The 22,296-nt window shown below is 43.7% G+C and overlaps 1 protein-coding gene across 2 annotated transcripts in view; it reads right to left on the bottom strand.

Annotated features, from left to right (window-relative positions):
• LOC118393951 (translation initiation factor IF-2-like) overlaps positions 1-22,296 on the bottom strand; it is a 114,827-nt gene that overhangs the window by 89,241 nt on the left and 3,290 nt on the right. Inside the window, exon 2 of one of the 2 annotated variants that reach the window (XR_008065154.1) lies at positions 3,597-4,086. Coding sequence is in view for 1 of the 2 variants with exons in the window: in XM_035787192.2 (XP_035643085.1) it covers positions 3,654-4,086 (433 nt within the window). In the remaining variant the exon portion in view is untranslated. Of the gene's footprint in view, positions 1-2,557; positions 4,087-22,296 lie in introns of those variants that run through there. The other variant, XM_035787192.2, reaches the window with a different exon arrangement.

The raw sequence follows: 22,296 nt of genomic DNA, 5'->3' as shown, positions 1-22,296 counted from the left end.
AACCTTGCAGGCGCTCATAAAATAAAATGTCTTTCTCTCTCTTACTCATAAAATAAAACAACATTTACTCCTTCCACCAAAACACATAGGCAGCACTTTCCCCTGTGTGTTTTTCTGGGAAGTGTAATTAGATTCATAAAATAGTACTGTGTAGTAAATCACAGCCACTGTGTGTGTGTGTGTGTGTGTGTGTGTGTGTGTGTGTGTGTGTGTGTGTGTGTGTGTGTGTGTGTGTGTGTGTGTGTGTGTGTGTGTGTGTGTGTGTGTGTGTGTGTGTGTGTGTGTGTGTGTGTGTGTGTGTGTGTGTGTGTGTGTGTGTGTGTGTGTGTGTGTGTATAATGGGCGTTGTTGTTCATGCCTGTGTGTGTGTGTGTATGTGTTTACGGTAATTGCCTGTATGTATGTGTATGTGGCTAAGGCGTGGTATATAAAGGAATGGTAACAAAGGGATTAAATAAATGTTCCCCTAATCCACCAGGCATGGCTCCCACAGTATTACCTCTAGGGGTTGACTGGCTGGACTGTGGTGGTGGTGATGTGGTAGGCTGGATTGTGCCAGTTTCTGTTGTAATAAAGACATAAAAAAAACTCCCAATTAAACTATTTTTGGGCAATGGGGTTGGCGTGTTGGGGTGCTGGGGGTTTAGAGGGGGCATAGACATAAAGAGAGTAAGAGAGAGAAAGAGGCCTGCTCACCGCTACTCCCAGGCAGCCAGTGTTCCTGTGCCAGGGCACCTCTGTGTCGCTGATGGATACAGTAATGTAATTACGAACACATGCTTATTAATGGGCTTACCAGAGACCTGTGGGATGGATGGAAGAGAAAGGGGGGGATGATGAGAGAGAAAGAGAGAGGGTTGAAGAGAGTGATTAAGAAAATACAAAAAAGTGAGAGAGTAAGGGAAGGAGTCAGTTGAGGTGTCCTCCCTGGTTGGTGTTGTGAGAGAGAGTAAGGGAAGGAGTCCGTTGAGGTGTCCTCCCTGGTTGGTGTTGTGAGAGAGAGTAAGGGAAGGAGTCCGTTGAGGTGTCCTCCCTGGTTGGTGTTGTGAGAGAGAGTAAGGGAAGGAGTCAGTTGAGGTGCCCTCCCTGGTTGGTGTTGTGAGAGAGAGTGTTGGTGTTGGTCTGCACCCACAACTCCTTAACACCCAGAGAGATCATGGAACAATGGGTACCATCTGACTGATGAGGGTTGATGGGAAAGAGGGGTGGGTAGAACCATGCCAGCTTCTCCATGGCAATGGCTCTGTTTACATTTAGTGGGACATATAATGTGACACTCTCTCTTGATGTGGTGTAATGGTAATTATGTCTTGCTTGAGAAAGCATCGGCACTAACAGACCAAGGCTGATGAGAGGGCTTGGCCACTGTTTCAAAACGTGTCGGCCAATACGTTTAGACGGTGGGCGTTAACAAAAACTCCTGCGGTGGCGACAGCACATACATTAACGAGGTTGTAACTCAAATTAGATAAACAAATGGCTTAAATCTAATTACAGAGCGACTCCTCCTCATCTTCTTACACTAGGGTTTGTATTGCAGGAGGCCATGGTTAAGTATAGGACCATTTAACCTCCACAGTTTATATCCATGCAGACACACAGAGAAACCAGATCACAACCATGCAGATAAAGAGGTCTATTTTTGGTCGTAAAAAACCAGACTGAATAGAATGACGTCATGCTTTTGTTGCAATCAGTTTCAGCTGATTTTGTGTCAGGGTTATGATCACGGGTCTATTTCACACAGTGAGTCAGCCTTAAATGTGTCCAATCGTTCCTTGTGTTTAGCAATCCTGTCACATAAACCAATCACAGAGGAGCTAGACTATTGGGATCTACAATGATAATGTGAAACTAATCTACGCAATAAGGCACACATGTAAAGCTAATGATCAAAGAGCAGTCTGAGTGTGTTTCTGGGTTCTCATGATTGAGACCACCACGTTGTCTGGGTCTCAGTATCAGCTGTGGTGATGTGGCTTGATGAAGGATTTGAGGCATCTGTCACCAAGAGCTTAATGAATCCTGATGTTCATACAAAACATGGAGTTTGGTTTTTAGTGGAATACCTCAGTGCTCGAGGACTGGATCTAATTAAGATTGTATTTCTCTCTCTCTCTCTCTCTCTGTGCATGTGCGTGTGTGCGTGTGTGTACAGTATATGCGTTTGTAATTTACTGGTTATATCCTCCCCAAAGTTATAGTTGCCTGGTCTTATAATTTTCCATCTTTTTCGACATTCATTGAAGAAATTCCAGAATGCAACTTTTCCTGATTAGTTTAGAAGCCAGATAACAACTGTATCCAATCACAACAGATGTCTTGAGACCAAACAACATCACTGCCTGCCTTCCTACTTTTATACACGATTGTTTACAGGAATGTTTTCTATTAATCCATTTGGAATCACCCAAAGTGTACGACCTCTCATTTCAACCCACATTTGCCTTGTTTTAAAACCTCAGACTGTCTCCAAGAAGGATTTTAAATAATCAAATACATTTTATGTAATTGTTTATTTAGAACATAAAAAGCCCTACCAGGCAAAAAGCTGTAAATTAGGGAGAGATTATAACAGGGATTTAGTTCGAATAATGACTCATTTTGTTCTTCATATCCACAGAACACCAGCCATTGCCCTTTCTAATTAAATTAACCCTGTAGTGTCTGACGTTAGGCGTTTTTAGCCCATAAATGTATATTCTCTGCTCTCAGCAGGGTCTCCTTATCCCCGAGGCTGCCAATAACCCAAATCCATGACTCCTGTTCATTTTGTTCCCCTCGTTTAGAATCTAATTAAATTGGGTAATAAGGGTGGGAAGAATGGGTTGGAGAAAAGGCCTTCTAGGAGGCTATGTTCTGTATAACTCCAGTGGAGAGATGGATGGGGTACCGTTGTACGTGAAGACTACTGCCAAATCATGGACTACTAATGGGCATGCATTCTCTCTCTCTCTCTCTCTCTCTCTCTCTCTCCTGATTACAACCAGATGTGAGCTCCACTCTGGGACAAGGCTGAGATGAGAGACAGCGAAGCCGCCAGACCCACAGTTAAATATATTAAACCAGTAATGAATAAAACAATAGCAATGTGCAATGGTTAAAAATAAGTTGATTAAGAATTTGATTTTGAGTCCATATTATGGGGCCATGTAGGAGGCAACTGGTGCATTTGTATTTGAGAAGTGTTGTGTGAGGGTTTATTCCTCTGTCCATGTGCTTCTCTGATTCCAATCTAGGTTCTGTAGGAAGCTTGATGAAGCCTGTGGCAGCCCATTTAACCAGTTGTCATCACCATGACAGTTGGCTGTATGCGAGCCCCATACTATGTGAGTCATCTGGAACTCTTGTCAAGTCCAGTACTGGGTCAAAACTATTCAACCACCCCATATCAACAACATGTCTCGCCAACTCCATGTCTCCTCCATAATCAACTTATTGTCTACACATCTACACATCTCCTTCCATCTCTCTCTCTCGCTCCCTCTCTCTTTCTGTGTGTGTGTGTGTATCAGTCCCATCCCACTGTTTATTGTTTACCAATATCATCTCAACACAAACTGCCAGTCTAGATTCCCTCCATCTCGACCTCTAACCTGATTCTCTGCTCAGCTCTGGGGCATTTCAGCTGGCTGGACGTCTGGGGCTGGGGCCTAGATGTTTGGCTCCCTGACCAGGCCTTGTAGCTGGCTGGACGTCTGGGTCTGGAGGTTTGGCTCCCTGACCAGGCCTTGCAGCTTGCTGGATGTCTGGGGCTGGGACCTGGGGGTATGGCTCCCTGACCAGGCCTTGCAGCTGGCTGGACATCTGGGTCTGGAGGTTTGGCTCCCTGACCAGGTCTTGCAGCTTGCTGGACGTCTGGGGCTGGGGCCTGGGGGTTTGGCTCCCTGACCAGGCCTTGCAGCTGGCTGGACGTCCGGGGCTGGATGTTTGGCTCCCTGACCAGGCCTTGTAGCTGGCTGGAGGTCTGGGGCTGAGGCTGAAGGCTGGGCCTGCTTGGACCAGGGTGTGGGACAAGAGCCTGCTTGGACCAGGGTGTGGTCGAAGCAGCTCACTGGTGTGTACAAAGGCCTGCACAGAGGATAGCTGCCAGGGAAAACAGAAGAGGTGGCAGGTGAGACAGATAGACAGGGCTCCATTGTTTCACTGTGTTTCTATTTTCTACAGGTGTGAGTCCTCTGAGCTCAGAGCTCTGTTCAGATGTGTGAGACTCTCCAAGAGCTATAAGAGGGCTTGGCCCTCGTTTAGCAGGGCACGGAATGTGAGCCACTTTGGGGAAAATAATGAGGGCAATGGGACTCTGGCAATGACTCCCTGGGACAGCAAAACCCACATAGAGTAATATTCAATAAACTGCAACGTTAAGCTATCTGAAAGCACCACCTCACCCTACAGTGCAGACCCACCTAATGAGGGAGAAGGGATGGAGAGAATGGAGAGAGGGAGACAGGCAGAAGTTGCTAAGAACTAGGGAGAGAAGAATAAGAAATAAGTGTGTAGAGCTTTCCATTTTTTCTTCCAAAGAGGTGATAGAAATAATGTGTCTGTGTGAAGTGTGGAGATACAGAGAGAGAAGAGAGAGAGAAGGGAAGAAAGAGAGAGAAGAGAGAGAGAGAAGGGAAGAGAGAGAGCGAAGGGAAGAGAGAGAGAGAAGGGAAGAAAGATAGAGAAGGGAAGAAAGAGAGAGAAGAGAGAGAGCGAAGGGAAGAAAGAGAGAGAAGGGAAGAGAGAGAGTGACAGAGAATAGGAGAGGATGAGAGAGATCAAGACAAACTGTATGCATGATGTCAACTGGGGTTAGCGCTCCAAACTCACTGCAGATGGCAGGACGAGAGGTCAGGAATGGACATTAAAGAACAAATTAGGAACAGGAGCAGGGAAGGCTGTTCTGGAGTTGGATAGGGAAGGGGGACAGAGGGGTCAAAACAGTCTCAGACATATGGGCTTTTTAAACAGCAATTAGATGCATCCCAGCTTCAATGTCCGTGCTGCGAGGATGGTTTGACCCCTAATCATCCCCAATTTCTCCTGAGCCCTCTGACTCTCCGAGATGTGTCGACTCAGATTGGCTGTTTATTTTTCAGGCCGTTTCCTGTTTGACTAAAAGCAAAGCTGTGTGTCTTTATGGATGGCAGTGAGGACAAGGGCAACACATGCACTTGTTGCATGGCTATGCATTCAACCATCCTCAACCCTGTTAGTCAAACTCTAGTTTAATTTCATTAAACCTGATTGGTTGCGATGATAATGCACGCTCCCATTTGACATACAAATTAATTGTCAAACTTTTCAACACTATAACGGAACACTGACTATAACATGTGGCTCAGTTGGTAGCACATGACACTTGCAACGCCAGGGCTGTGGGTTCAATTCCCATGGGAGACCAGTACTAAAATGTACGCATTCAATTCAATTTACACTATTGCCATGACATAACAATGTACATATTGCTAAAGCGTACTTTTGAAATTAGGTGATAGATATACAATATTAACATAAGTAAATTATAATAATCATTATTGTCAATGGGACAATCAGTAACAAGTCACTACTGTAAATGGCTCTGGATAAGAGCATTAGTTATAAACATTGTTTTTTATAAATGTTTATTTCTCAGCAGCGCCTCTTCAACCTCAGGAAGCTGAAGAAATTCGGCTTGTCACCGAAAGCACTCACAAACTTTTACAGATGCACAATCGAGAGCATCCTGTCGGGCTGTATCACCGCCTGGTACGGCAACTGCTCCGCCCATAACCATAAGGCTCTCCAGAGGGTAGTGAGGTCTGCACAACGCATCACCGGGGGAAAACTACCTGCCCTCCAGGACACCTACACCACCCGATGTCACAGGAAGACCATAAAGATCATCAAGGACAACAACCACCCGAGCCACAGCCTGTTCACCCCGCTACCATCCAGAAGGTGAGGTCAGTACAGGTGTATCAAGGCAGGGACCGAGAGACTGAAAAACAGCTTCTATCTCAAGGCCATCAGACTGTTAAACAGCCACCACTAACATTGAGTGGCTGCTGCCAACATACTGACTCAACTCCAGCCACATTAATAATGGAAAAATTGATGTAAAAATGTATCACTAGCCATTTTAAACAATGCCACTTAATACTTTTTTATTTTTTTTATTTATTTGTATTTCACCTTTATTTAACCAGGTAGGCTAGTTGAGAACAGGTTCTCATTTGCAACTGCGACCTGGCCAAGATAAAGCATAGCAGTGTGAACAGACAACACAGAGTTACACATGGAGTAAACAATTAACAAGTCAATAACACAGAGAAAAAAAGGGGAGTCTATATACAATGTGTGCAAAAGGCATGAGGAGGTAGGCGAATAATTACAATATTGCAGATTAACACTGGAGTGATAAATGATCAGATGATCATGTACAGGTAGAGATATTGGTGTGCAAAAGAGCAGAAAAGTAAATAAATAAAAACTGTGGGGATGAGGTAGGTGAAAATGGGTGTGCTATTTACCAATAGATTATGTACAGCTGCAGCGATCGGTTAGCTGCTCAGCTAGCTGATGTTTGAAGTTGGTGAGGGAGATAAAAGTCTCCAACTTCAGCGATTTTTGCAATTCGTTCCAGTCACAGGCAGCAGAGTACTGGAACGAAAGGCGGCCAAATGAGGTGTTGGCTTTAGGGATGATCAGTGAGATACACCTGCTGGAGCGCGTGCTACGGATGGGTGTTGCCATCGTGACCAGTGAACTGAGATAAGGCGGAGCTTTACTTAGCATGGACTTGTAGATGACCTGGAGCCAGTGGGTCTGGCGACGAATATGTAGCGAGGGCCAGCCGACTAGAGCATACAAGTCGCAGTGGTGGGTAGTATAAGGTGCTTTAGTGACAAAACGGATGGCACTGTGATAAACTGCATCCAGTTTGCTGAGAAGAGTGTTGGAAGCAATTTTGTAGATGACGTCGCCGAAGTCGAGGATCGGTAGGATAGTCAGTTTTACTAGGGTAAGCTTGGCAGCGTGAGTGAAGGAGGCTTTGTTGCGGAATAGAAAGCCGATTCTTGATTTGATTTTCGATTGGAGATGTTTGATATGGGTCTGGAAGGAGAGTTTGCAGTCTAGCCAGACACCTAGGTACTTATAGGTGTCCACATATTCAAGGTCGGAACCATCCAGGGTGGTGATGCTAGTCGGGCATGCGGGTGCAGGCAGCGATCGGTTGAAAAGCATGCATTTGGTTTTACTAGCGTTTAAGAGCAGTTGGAGGCCACGGAAGGAGTGTTGTATGGCATTGAAGCTCGATTGGAGGTTAGATAGCACAGTGTCCAATGACGGGCCTAAAGTGTATACAATGGTGTCGTCTGTGTAGAGGTGGATCAGGGAATCGCCCGCAGCAAGAGCAACATCATTGATATATACAGAGAAAAGAGTCGGCCCGAGAATTGAACCCTGTGGCACCCCCATAGAGACTGCCAGAGGACCGGACAACATGCCCTCCGATTTGACACACTGAACTCTGTCTGCAAAGTAATTGGTGAACCAGGCAAGGCAGTCATCCGAAAAACCAAGGCTACTGAGTCTGCCGATAAGAATATGGTGATTGACAGAGTCGAAAGCCTTGGCAAGGTCGATGAAGACGGCTGCACAGTACTGTCTTTTATCGATGGCGGTTATGATGTTGTTTAGTACCTTGAGTGTGGCTGAGGTGCACCCGTGACCGGCTCGGAAACCAGATTGCATAGTGGAGAAGGTACGGTGGGATTCGAGATGGTCAGTGACCTGTTTGTTGACTTGGCTTTCGAAGACCTGAGATAGGCAGGGCAGGATGGATATAGGTCTGTAACAGTTTGGGTCCAGGGTGTCTCCCCCTTTGAAGAGGGGGATGACTGCGGCAGCTTTCCAATCCTTGGGGATCTCAGACGATATGAAAGAGAGGTTGAACAGGCTGGTAATAGGGGTTGCGACAATGACGGCGGATAGTTTCAGAAATAGAGGGTCCAAATTGTCAAGCCCAGCTGATTTATACGGGTCCAGGTTTTGCAGCTCTTTCAGAACATCTGCTATCTGGATTTGGGTAAAGGAGAACCTGGAGAGGCTTGGGCGAGGAGCTGCGGGGGGGCCGGAGCTGTTGGCCGAGGTAGGAGTAGCCAGGCGGAAGGCATGGCCAGCCGTTGAGAAATGCTTGTTGAAGTTTTCGATAATCATGGATTTGTCGGTGGTGACCGTGTTCCCTAGCCTCAGTGCAGTGGGCAGCTGGGAGGAGGTGCTCTTGTTCTCCATGGACTTCACAGTGTCCCAGAACTTTTTGGAGTTGGAGCTACAGGATGCAAACTTCTGCCTGAAGAAGCTGGCCTTAGCTTTCCTGACTGACTGCGTGTTTTGGTTCCTGACTTCCCTGAACGTTTACATACCCTATATTACTCATCTCATATGTATATACTGTACTCTATACCATCCACTGCATCTTGCCTATGCCGTTCTGTACCATCACTCATTCATATATCTTTATGTACATATTCTTTATCCCTTTACACTTGTGTGTATAAGGTAGTTGTTGTGGAATTGTTAGGTTAAATTACTCGTTGTATATTACTGCATTGTCGGAACTAGAAGCACAAGCATTTCGCTACACTCGCATTAACATCTGCTAACCATGTGTATGTGACAAATACAATTTGATTTGATTTCTCATAATTATTTTGTGTGGGTCTCTCATGTTCTTCATACCAAACTCAATGTTTATTTTATTCCCACGTTCTTCTTCCTCTAAACTGTCTCATATTTTATGAGAGTGATAATAATAATCTATCAGAGAAAAAGTTTTATTTCTCTAATTTGATCTGCAGCCAAACATTTGGTTCAATCTGACTTCTGGCATACTGTAGAAGTGTTTGGTTCAATCTGACCTCTGCCATACTGTAGAAGTGTTTGGTTCAATCTGACTTCTGGCATACTGTAGAAGTGTTTGGTTCAATCTGACCTCTGGCATACTGTAGAAGTGTTTGGTTCAATCTGACCTCTGGCATACTGTAGAAGTGCTTGGTTCAATCTGACCTCTGGCATACTGTAGAAGTGCTTGGTTCAATCTGACCTCTGGCATACTGTAGAAGTGTTTGGTTCAATCTGACCTCTGGCATACCGTAGAAGTGTTTGGTTCAATCTGACCTCTGGCATACTGTAGAAGTGCTTGGTTCAATCTGACCTCTGGCATACTGTAGAAGTGTTTCGTTCAATATGACCTCTGGCATACTGTAGAAGTGTTTGGTTCAATCTGACCTCTGGCATACTGTAGAAGTGCTTGGTTCAATCTGACCTCTGGCATACTGTAGAATTGTTTGGTTCAATCTGACCTCTGGCATACTGTAGAAGTGTTTGGTTCAATCTGACTTCGGACATACTGTAGAAGTGTTTGGTTCAATCTGACCTCTGGCATACTGTAGAAGTGTTTGGTTCAATCTGACCTCTGGCATACTGTAGAAGTGTTTCGTTCAATATGACCTCTGGCATACTGTAGAAGTGTTTGGTTCAATCTGACTTCGGACATATGGTAGAAGTGTTAGTGGATTTCTTCCATGCTGTATATTACTGTGAATTTGTTCAGTTTATTGGGCTGTAAGAAATCATGCTGTCGGTAGTTAATTTGTTCGAACATCTTTACTGTAGTAGAAATGAATCCTGCTATGAATGGGGGGGAGTAAAGGTGATGTTAAATAAATTGTTATTTTTCATGACTGTCCCAGATGTCCTATCCATCCTGTAACATGATGTTACAGACCCTGTATTTATTCATTACATTTAGCCTTCACAGAGATTCTGTTCTAAAGACATACATAAACATTTATTCATTACATTTAGCCTTCACAGAGATTCTGTTCTAAAGACATACATAAACATTTATTCATTACATTTAGCCTTCACAGAGATTCTGTTCTAAAGACATACATAAACATTTATTCATTACATTTAGCCTTCACAGATATTCTGTTCTAAAGACATACATAAACATTTATTCATTACATTTAGCCTTCACAGAGATTCTGTTCTAAAGACATACATAAACATTTATTCATTACATTTAGCCTTCACAGAGATTCTGTTCTAAAGACATACATAAACATTTATTCATTACATTTAGCCTTCACAGAGATTCTGTTCTAAAGACATACATAAACAGACTTCAGATTGATGCCTATTCGCTGTGCTAAAAAAAGGGAGTGCACACACACCTCTTGTCCCCTGACACTTTGAACCTTTGAACCCTGCACAGTCATCAACAAAACTCATCAACCTCCCCCCAAAACCCCTCCTCCCTAAATAGGGAGGTGACGTCCCCCACCTATAACCCTTGTGTGTCCCTGAAGGTCTTCGCTATAATCAGGTCCCCCTCATACACCCCAGCAATCAGAGAACCAAGGCTGTGGCCCCCCTATCCTGCCCTTCCCTATTATGCCTTGCCCTGACACAAGCAGCCAACACACTCTAAATGACCAGCAGCAGCTCTGTCCTAACACTTTATTAGAAGATGCAACAGGGTGCAACAGTCTAACTGGCCTCTTGGAGACCCTTTATATTCTTATCAGACAGCACTAAATGTTCCCTAAACACCAGCCTGACTAAATGTTCCCTAAACACCAGCCTGACTAAATGTTCTCTAAACACCAGCCTGACTAAATGTTCCCTAAACACCAGCCTGACTAAATGTTCCCTAAACACCAGCCTGACTAAATGTTCTCTAAACACCAGCCTGACTAAATGTTCCCTAAACACCAGCCTGACTAAATGTTCCCTAAACACCAGCCTGATTAAATGTTCTCTAAACACCAGCCTGACTAAATGTTCCCTAAACATCAGCCTGACTAACTGTTCCCTAAACACCAGCCTGACTAAATGTTCCCTAAACACCAACCTGATTAAATGTTCTCTAAACACCAGCCTGACTAAATGTTCCCTAAACACCAGCCTGACTAAATGTTCTCTAAACACAAGCCTGACTAAATGTTCTCTAAACACCAACCAGATGAAATGTTCTCTAAACACCAGACTGACTAAATGTTCTCTAAACACCAGCCTGACTAAATGTTCTCTAAACACCAGCCTGACTAAATGTTCTCTAAACACCAGCCTGACTAAATGTTCTCTACACACCAGCCTGACTAAATGTTCCCTAAACACCAGCCTGACTAAATGTTCCCTAAACACCAGCCTGATTAAATGTTCTCTAAACACCAGCCTGACTAAATGTTCCCTAAACATCAGCCTGACTAAATGTTCCCTAAACACCAGCCTGACTAAATGTTCCCTAAACACCAACCTGATTAAATGTTCTCTAAACACCAGCCTGACTAAATGTTCCCTAAACACCAGCCTGACTAAATGTTCTCTAAACACAAGCCTGACTAAATGTTCTCTAAACACCAACCAGATGAAATGTTCTCTAAACACCAGACTGACTAAATGTTCTCTAAACACCAGCCTGACTAAATGTTCTCTAAACACCAGCCTGACTAAATGTTCTCTAAACACCAGCCTGACTAAATGTTCTCTAAACACCAGCCTGACTAAATGTTCTCTAAACACCAGCCTGACTAAATGTTCTCTAAACACCAGCCTGACTAAATGTTCTCTAAACACCAGCTTGACTAAATGTTCTCTAAACACAAGCCTGACTAAATGTTCTCTAAACACCAACCAGATGAAATGTTCTCTAAACACCAGCCTGACTAAATGTTCCCTAAACACCAGCCTGACTACATGTTCTCTAAACACCAACCAGATTAAATGTTCCCTAAACACCAGCCTGACTAAATGTTCTCTAAACACCAGCCTGACTACATGTTCTCTAAACACCAGCCTGACTACATGTTCTCTAAACACCAGCCTGACTAAATGTTCCCTAAACACCAGCCTGACTACATGTTCTCTAAACACCAACCAGATTAAATGTTCCCTAAACACCAGCCTGACTAAATGTTCTCTAAACACCAGCCTGACTACATGTTCTCTAAACACCAGCCTGACTACATGTTCTCTAAACACCAGCCTGACTAAATGTTCTCTAAACACCAGCCTGACTAAATGTTCTCTAAACACCAGCCTGACTAAATGTTCTCTAAACACCAGCCTGACTAAATGTTCTCTAAACACAAGCCTGACTAAATGTTCTCTAAACACCAGCCTGTGTCACGGTTTACTAGGAGTGGTGGGTAGGAGTCAGGCGCAGAGAGCAGAAGGTTCTGTGAAATGTAATATTTATTCTCCGGCACAAAAAGGTCACACCGAATTACAGGGCGCACAACACTGACCAGCCCAAACACAGGACAAACAGTCCGGAGAAAACAAAACTAAACCACATCCACAACCAACAGAGTAACAAAATAATTATGCACAAACCTAAGTGGGCCTAACAGGTTTAAGTAGACAAAACTCAAGAAACACAAAAAGGAACAGGTGCAACTAATAAGACTAAACTAACAGAAAAGGAAAAAGGGATCGGTGGGAGCTAGTAGACCGGTGCCGACGACCGCTGAGCACCGCCCGAACAGGCAGGGGAGCCACCTTCGGTGGAAGTCGTGACAGCCTGACTAAATCTTCTCTAAACATCAGCCTGAGAGGCTTGTAGGAAGTCTAAACAAGAGGCAGTATCTTGCCAGCTGCTACAGAATCACACAGTTTTCATAATGTCATCAATAGAATAATAATCAGTGTCCTCGGTCCTTCAGTATATCTGGTGTCATTCACTCTGATAGGAGAATTATGTTCTCGTGTTCTTTAACCAAATAAATTGTGATTACTCAGTCTGCTATATCAGGATTTGTAAGATACTGATAGAAATGAAAACAGACAGAGGTCCAGTCTATCACAGTTAAATGTGTAACCACGGGAACGTTCTGAAGTCAAGAATACAAAACAATTCATTTTATACAGACTTCTCACGCCCACACATACACACAAACATACGCACACACTGTCTGTCTCACTACCCAGCCGACAGAGATAGTGACCTTGTCCGTGAGACGTACGCCCCGTACTCCCCGTGACTTAAAACTGAGGGACACATTACTAGTAAAACATTGTGTAAATACTTGTGTTCACTGTCTAGCATGTTTTCTTATTAAAAACAGTTAACCTCTTGCTCCTACCTGACACGCAGGCGTCCCATCTAGACATCTGGAAATGCAAATGCACTACGCTAAATGCTAATAGTTCTAGTTAAAACTCAAACGTTCATTAAAATACACATGCAGGGTATTGAATTAAAGCTACACTCGTTGTGAATCCAGGCAACAAGTCAGATTTTTCAAATGCTTTTCGGCGAAAGCATGAGAAGCTATTATCTGATAGCATGTAACACCCCAAAAAACCCGCAGGGGACGTAAACAAAATAATTAGCATAGTCGTCGCTACACAAACGAAAAAAGAGACTATAGTCGTCGCTACACAAACCGCACAAATAAAATATAAAACATTCATTACCTTTGACCATCTTCTTTGTTGGCACTCCTAGATGTCCCATAATCTCTATTGGGTCTTTTTTTCGATTAAATCGGTCCATATATAGCCTAGATATCGATCTATGAAGACTGTGTGATAAATGAAAAAAAAAATAGCGTCTTATAACGTAACGTCATTTTTTAAAATTAAAAAAGTTGACGATAAACTTTCACAAAACACTTCGAAATACTTTTGTAATGCAACTTTAGGTATTAGTACACGTTAATAAGCGCTAAAATTGATCACGAGGCGATGTATATTCTTTAGCTGTCCGTCTGGAAATAATGTCCGGGTAAATCTCAACCAAAATATCCGGTCGGAGACCTGAACAAATGGCTTGTCTCTTCTTCGTTTGACAAAGAAACAAAGCCTAGGCAATGGAAGCTGTAGGTATTGCAACCTCAGCCCCATTTATTGTGGTTCGCCTTTATCAATGGGTTGAAGTGGCGGATGGATATATATTTCCATTTTCAGTGATCAGATTTTCCTGTGCTTTTCGATGAAACGCACATTCTGTTATAGTCACAGCCGTGATTTAACCAGTTTTATAAACGTCTGAGTGTTTTCTATCCACACATACTAATCATATGCATATACTATATTCTTGGCATGAGCAGCAGGGCGCTGAAATGTTGCGCGATTTTTAACAGAATGTTCGAAAAAGTAGGGGGTAGGAGTAACAGGTTAAAGAAAACAGAAAATGTAAATTTCTCATGTTTTTGTAATTTCAAAGGGTTTTTACAGTGCCAAATTCAAGGAACAGCATTTACCACCGCAATTCAAGAATGACCCAGAAGCATTGTTGAATGAATATCGGTCAGGATAATAAAAGTCAATCGGGATTACCACTGCATGCCTCTAGTCTACGCTTCACTGATTATGGTAAAACCGCCCACCAAAAAGGAATATTCTTTTAAACAGTTTGGAGCTTCTAAATTGGATGTTATGGTGCTGGTTATTGCATGCCTCTTTATTCCAAAAATGTACTTTCTCACAAAAATTGGAGCAGACACATTGCCATAACCTAACAAAATACTTAATTGTCCTAGGAACCCAGACCTCTGCTTCCCGAAGTAGCCAAAGATGCTGAAGTTCCCAAGTAGCCAAGATGCTGAAGTTCCCAAGTAGCCAGATGCTGAAGTTCCGAAGCAGACAAAGATGCTGAAGTTCCGAAGCAGACAAAGATGCTGAAGTTCCGAAGTAGCCAAAGATGCTGAAGTTCCGAAGTAGCCAAGATGCTGAAGTTCCGAAGTAGCCAAGATGCTGAAGTTCCGAAGTAGCCAAGATGCTGAAGTTCCGAAGTAGCCAAGATGCTGAAGTTCCGAAGTAGCCAAGATGCTGAAGTTCCGAAGTAGCCAAAGATGCTGAAGTTCCGAAGTAGCCAAGATGCTGAAGTTCCGAAGTAGCCAAAGATGCTGAAGTAGCCAAGATGCTGAAGTTCCGAAGTAGCCAAGATGCTGAAGTTCCGAAGTAGCCAAGATGCTGAAGTTCCGAAGTAGCCAAGATGCTGAAGTTCTGAAGTAGCCAAGATGCTGAAGTTCCGAAGTAGCCAAGATGCTGAAGTTCTGAAGAAGCTAAGATGCTGAAGTTCTGAAGTAGCTAAGATGCTGAAGTAGCCAAGATACTGAAGTTCCGAAGTAGCCAAGATGCTGAAGTTCCGAAGTAGCCAAGATGCTGAAGTAGCCAAGATGCTGAAGTTCTTTGACAAGCGCCTATTTCTTTATTATGAAGTCAACTAGCTCCACAGTAGAAAAGTATAGATCTACTGTGATTGAAAGAGTAAACATTGATCCCTGACGTAGCCCTCTGATCCCTTTGCTTACAATCCAGCCTATTTAAGCTTCATGCTGTTGTCATGACGTTGACCTGGGGGTAGGTTTATGACAGTCATAAATACTCTCTCTACCCTACTGATGTTACATTTGCAAAACCCTTGGTTAACATAGAGATTCTGGGAACATCAGAAGGTGGGGGTAAATTAACTATATTCTGGTAATCCAACCAATGGAACATATGCTGTGGTACTTAATGAATATGATGTCAGTTCGGTTGTCATCTGAAACATTCTCATCAATGATAAGATGACATTATTCATGATGGGATGAAATGTGATTTTAGCTTCTAAAATGTAAGATTTGGGTTTTCATAAGATAGGGCTCTGCTCAATCAGTGGCCCGCCCCTGTGAAGGGACATGGGCAATAAAACCTTTCAAACACGCCCTCCTCTCCCTTCCTATATAAGCCCTTGACGACAATATAACCTCCTGTTCTGAGGACGTGAGGACGACGGTCCGATGTCAGAATGGTTCAGATAATAACTACAGAACGAAGCCAACATCAGCGTGATCTTTGGTTGCGAATGGTATGAACTTTGAACTCTTATTGACTACAGAAGTGATACCTCCTAGTCGTTGAGTTAGCAACAGCCGCTGCAAACGAGGGTTAGGGAGGAACAGACAGAGTATCCCGTCTACCACACAACGACGTTACTACAATGTATTCAATTTACCAGCAGAGACATTATTCAAAGGACAAAGGACTCGGTTGTGCAACACGGCCTCCCATCTACCACCAACCTACTGAAGCACAGCTCAGAGTAAATATTTATTGCATTTTCCAAATGGGCGGTAATTTATAAGATATTGTATTTACGATAGCACAGCTTCGCCCCTTGTTCCTCAGTCTTCCCGCTCTTTCACTCAAACCAATACCCTTTTCTTTTGTGTAACCAGCTGTCATATCTGTGCCGCCCGCTAGACGTTTTCCTTTATGACGTAATTTGTAATCAAGTTATGATTTAAATATGTGTATGTGTAATTCTGTGTGATTAGTTAGGTATTTAGATAACCAAGATGAGACTGAATTAAGATGACGATTAATATTGACTGCTATTGATGTAAAATATTACTAGGTTTTTAAGAGTTTATTCGTAAGATACAGCTCTATAAATATTATTTTGTGGTGCCCGACTCTCTAGTTAATTACAAGAAGTGAAGTGCTGGTATGAGGAGGCAGCAGGGCGGCGTGGACGGAAGCCCGAGAGTCAGCCCCAAAAATTTCTTGGGGGGTGGCACACAGGAAGTATGGCGAAGCCAGGTAGGAGACCTGAGCCAACTTCCTGTGCTTACCGGGGGGCTAGAGAGACCGGGCAGGCACCGTGTTATGCTGTGGAGCGCACGGTGTCCCCAGTGCGGGTGCATAGCCCGATGTGGTACATACCAGCTCCGCGTAATGGCCGGGCTAGAGTGGGCATCGAGCCAAGTGCCATGAAGCCGGCTCTACGCATCTGGTCTCCAGTGCGTCACCTTGGGCCGGCTTACATGGCACCAGTCTTGCGCACGGTGTCCCCGGTTCGCCTGCATTGGGGCGGCAGCGTAGCCTAGTGGTTAGAGCGTTGGACTAGTAACCGGAAGGTTGCGAGTTCAAACTCCCGAGCTGACAAGGTACAAATCTGTCGTTCTGCCCCTGAACAGGCAGTTAACCCACTGTTCCCAGGCCGTCATTGAAAATAAGAATGTGTTCTTAACTGACTTGCCTGGTTAAATAAAGGTAAAATAAAATAAAATTGTCCAGTGCGGGCTATTCCACCTTGCCGCACTGGCAGGGCGACCGGGAGCATTCAACCAGGTAAGGTTGGGCAGGCTCGGTGCTCAAGAGCTCCAGTGTGCCTGCACGGTCCGGTCTATCCGGTACCACCTCATCAGTCCTCGGCCCAGTACCACCAGTGCCGGCACCACGCACCAGGCCTACAGTGCGCCTCGCCTCTCCAGCGCCGCCGGAGTCTCCCGCCTGTCATGAGCCGCCGGAGTCTCCCGCCTGTCATGAGCCGCCGGAGTCTCCCGCCTGTCATGAGCCTCCGGTGTCTCCCGCCTGTCAGCATGGAGCAGCCAGAGCCGCCCAGGATCCTCCAGAGCCGCCAGTCAGCCAGGATCCTCCAGAGCCGCCAGTCGGCCAGGATCCTCCAGAGCCGCCAGTCGGCCAGGAGCCGCCATTCGGCCAGGATCCGCCAGTCTCTCGATGTGCAAAACTGATAGAGACATACCCCAAGCGACTTACAGCTGTAATCGCAGCAAAAGGTGGCGCTACAAAGTATTAACTTAAGGGGGCTGAATAATTTTGCACTCCCAATTTTTCAGTTTTTGATTTGTTAAAAAAGTTTGAAATATCCAATAAATGTCGTTCCACTTCATGATTGTGTCCCACTTGTTGTTGATTCTTCACAAAAAAATACAGTTTTATATCTTTATGTTTGAAGCCTGAAATGTGGCAAAAGGATGCAACGTTCAAGGGGGCCGAATACTTTCGCAAGGCACTGTATTTCAAAGTCCAAGTACATGGGGTGGCTTGGGTCTAAAAATATTTTATGAGCCTTGCTGAAGGCCTTGACCTTAAAGATCTCATCCAAGCCTGTCTGTTTGACTCCAAGTACCTTGCTTGCTGTGGTGATAATCCTTCTCAGCATATTGTTCTGGCTGACAGTGGCCTTGCCAAACCAACAAACAATACAACAAGTTAAAACACTCAATGGCTTTGTTAAAGAGACCCAGTATAGTCCAGTCAACATTAAAAGATCCCAGCTTTAAAAAAAAAATTGGCAAATATACATTTTTGTTTTTAGTTTTCAATGGTGTCAGGGAAATGTGACTTTAGACCAGTGCTTATGGGGTCAGTGCAATCCGAAATCCTTGGTACGTCCATACCGTTCTTCTTCTACTGTGAGGTTTAGCGGAGGTTGGCATTCAAATTATGTTGCCAATTAGACTGGGGTATAAATCCATTATACTTCAATCCACAAAATTAACACCTACTGCTTCGTTCTCCAATACCACACATTCCTTTGTCTCATGCCCTTCTGCACACTTCTCACACCTAGGTACCTCCCTCCTACACACTGCTGTTACATGCCCATACGCTTGACACCTGTAACAATGTACTGACTTTGGCACAAAAGCTTGTACAGGTTAAATAAAATATCCTAACATCACCTTGTCGGGCAAAGACTCAACATCAAAACTCAAAAGAACAGACAATGACTCTTCTGTTTTACCACTCACGCCACCCTGCCTACGTCGCACCAAACGGTGAGCATCACAAACACCGGGAATTTGCCCCTTCTGCTCGTCTATCTTCACATTTACTGCTACCTCAGTAATCATTCCTTTCAATGGCTCCCTGTTCCTAAGAGCAAATCAAGAAACTGATCTTGCCCCGAGTTGCGTAATATGTTGCGCCTGGCTCCCTTTGGGCAGAAGAAACACACAAATATCACAAGTCCGCTACGGATTACAACTGCCCCCAACTCCTTTACACCCACCCTGAAACCACTAATGGATCCACCAAAAGGCAAGGATCCACTTTCTCCAAAAATATCACTCCTACTGGACCAGATTCTTCTATATCATGTCCATTGATGCCAGTCTCGGGCTCCGAGCTCTTCACCACACCTTCCACTTCACCTAACTCGCCCTCACTCACTTCCATTTCACCTCCAGCACTCGACCTGACGTACTGCTCACTCTGTTTGTACTTGCCACCAGTCTTCTTCACCCCCCCCATCTCCCTTTCTAACACCATTTTCATCAAATTCAGCCTCTGCTTTCCTCATTCTCTTCGACACCTTCATCCTCTTTTTCCTCTTCCCTTCCTCAGAAGAAAAACAGAAGACTGTCTCCTACAGCTTAGGTAGAGGCATTAAGTCCCCAGACTCATAACAGAAGTTCCTGTGGTTCGCGCTTCTCTGTAGCCTTTTTCCACTCAACCATCCCCACAAAATTCCTCTGTCCACTTTTCACTCTCCACATCCCTATCCTAAAACCTAACCCATACATTAACCCCTACCCTTACCTTAACCATTACATAACCCTAACCTTAAACCTTACCGTTACCATTTAAAATTACAACTTCCATGGGATAGGGACGTCCCAAGGATCTCTGATAGCAAGGACCTTGCTTATAGAGTAAAGGCTGGTTTACAGTTTGTCTATTGACATGTCTGTAGACAATTGTCGAAGTGACATCATGGACATTCTATTGTCTGCAGACATTAGTGCTGAGCGATTACTGCTTTTTGATATTTGTTCGGTTTCGGTTCATCTTTTTTTTACATTAAATGCAGTATGCATTATGCTGGTTGAATGCTGTAACACAGAATAAAACTATTAATAAAAGTCCCATGATGGTAGTGACTGCATATTAATGCTTATCATTTAACATTTACATTTAACAATACTTTATTCACATTACTTCACTTTAAAATATTTTCGTTGTTGTGTACATTCCATTTGTTTTATTTTATGAATATTATTTAATTCCAAGTCATCATCTCATCTCTATAGAGCTGCTGTCTCTGCTGTTTGACAAAATCAAAAAATGTTAGTTCTTCAAGGTAAATAAGGCATACTTTTATGACTGCTGAATACCAACTATCAATCACTTAGATCAAGTATTTTTAGGTAGATATACCTTGCAAAGCAGCAGCTGCTCTATATCACCTCACAATCGGGCCATCTACTCTCTTCCATAGCAGGCGTAAAGGAAACACAGACTGGACAAGTAGATGTGCAATGGATTATGGTCATTGTAGTTAATTACCATGTTTTATGCTCTAAATTATACTGAACAAAAATATAAATATATCATGGAGTGTTGGTCACCTGTTTCATGAGCTGAAATAAAAGATCCCAGAAATGTTCCACATGCACAAAAAGCTTATTTCTCTCAAATTTTGTGCAGAAATGTGTTAACATCTCTGTTAGTGAGCATTTCTCATTTAACAAGATAATCCATCCACCTGACAGTTGTGGCATATCAAGAAGCTGATTAAACAGCATGATCATTACACAGGTCCACCTTGTGCTGGGGACAATGAAAGGCCAATTTAAAATGTGCAGTTTTGTCACACAACACAATGCCACAGATGTCTCAAGTTTTGAGAGGGCATGCAAATGGAATGCTGACTGCAGGAATGTCCACCAGAGCTGTTGCAGAGAATGTTATGTTCATTTCTATACCATAAGTCGACTCCAATGTCGTTTTAGAGAATTTGGCAGTACCTCCAACAGGCCTCACAACCGCAGACTACGTGTAACCATGCCAGCCCAGAACCTCCACATCCGGCTTCTTCACCTGAGGGATCGTCTGAGACCAACCACCGGGACAGCTGATGAAACCGTGTATTTCTGTCAACCGTGTATTTCTTTTTTGTCAAAAAGTGCTCTTCAATGATGAATTGCATTTTTGTCTCACAAGGGGTGATGGTCGGATTCGCGTTTATGGTTGAAGGAATGAGCGTTAAACCGAGGCCTGTACTCTGGAGTGGGATCGATTTGGAGGTGGAGGGTCTGTCATGATCTGGGGCGGTGTGTCATAGCATCATCGGACTGAGCTTGATGTCATTGCAGGAAATCTCAATGCTGTGCATTACAGGGAAGACATCCTCCTCGCTCATGTGGTACCCTTCCTGCAGGCTCATCCTGGCATGACAATGCCACCAGCGATACTGCTCGTTCTGTGCTTGATTTCCTGCAAGACAGGAAAGTCAGTGTTCTGCCATGGCTAGCGAAGAGCCCGTATCTCAATCCCATTGAGCACGTCTGGGACCTGTTGGATAGGAGGGTGAGGGCTAGGGCTATTCCCCCCAGAAATGTCTGGGAACTTGCAGGTGCCTTGGTGGAAGAGTGGGGTAACATCTCACAGCAAGAACTGACAAAACTGGTGCTGTCCATTAGGAGTAGATACACTTCAGTACTTATTGCAGCTGGTGGCCACAACAGATACTGACTGTTACTTTTGATTTTGACCCCCCCTTTGTTCAGGGACACATTATTCTATTTCTGTTAGTCACATGTCTGTGGAACTTGTTCAGTTTATCTCAGTTATTGAATCTTGTTATGTTCATACAAATATTTACACATGTTAAGTTTGATGAAAATAAACTAAGTTAGACAGTGAGAGGACATTTTTGCTGAGTTTAGTATGATTGTGTATGGTATAAATTTATTTATGGATGTCCCTCACCCATTTCTTATCATATATTACAACTTACAATTTGTATCATTAGTTACGAATTTGCAAAATCTACAATTTGTTACAAATTTGCAAAAGTACAATATGTTACAAATTTGCAAAACAAATGATGTTTCGAATTCAAGCTAGGTGGCTAAAGTTAGTTAGGCTAGGGGTCAGGGTTTAAGGTTAGGGTTAAGTTTAGGAGTTAGGTTAAAGGGTTAAGGTTAAGGTTATGTGAAGGGTTAGCTAACATGCTAAGTATACTGAACAAAAATATATATACGCAACATACATCAATTTCAAAGATTTTACTGAGTTAAGGTTCATAGAAGGAAATCAGTCAATTGAAATAAATGAATTAGGCCCTAATCTATGGATTTCACGTGACTGGGCAGAGGCGCAGCCATGACTGGGCCTGGGAGGGCATAGGCCCATCCACTTGGGAACCAGGCCAACCCACTGGAGTGCCAGGCCCAGCCAATCAGAATGAGTCTTTCCACATATATTTTTGTTAAGTATAGTTGCAAAGTAACTCAAAAGTAGTAAGTAGTTGAAAAGTTGCTAATTATCTATAATGCTAAGGTTATCTGTGATGAAATGCAAACTCACAACGTTTAGGTTACTAGATGTTTGCGTTATACACCTACCCATCCACCCCGACCAACCACCCATCTGTCAGATTGTCACCATAGCAAGAGTAACATGTCATACTCATTTGAGTGTCCCGGACTTACATTTACTATGTTATGTCTAGTCTATGAGACCAGGTTGAGAATATTGGCCTGTTGCAAACTACAACTCCCTAATATATCGCAT

This window comes from Oncorhynchus keta, chromosome 1 (genome assembly GCF_023373465.1).
Source record: "Oncorhynchus keta strain PuntledgeMale-10-30-2019 chromosome 1, Oket_V2, whole genome shotgun sequence".
Taxonomy (NCBI): Eukaryota; Metazoa; Chordata; class Actinopteri; order Salmoniformes; family Salmonidae; genus Oncorhynchus; species Oncorhynchus keta.
Note: the sequence above shows the minus strand (reverse complement) of the source record. Positions and strands in the feature narration are given on the sequence as shown.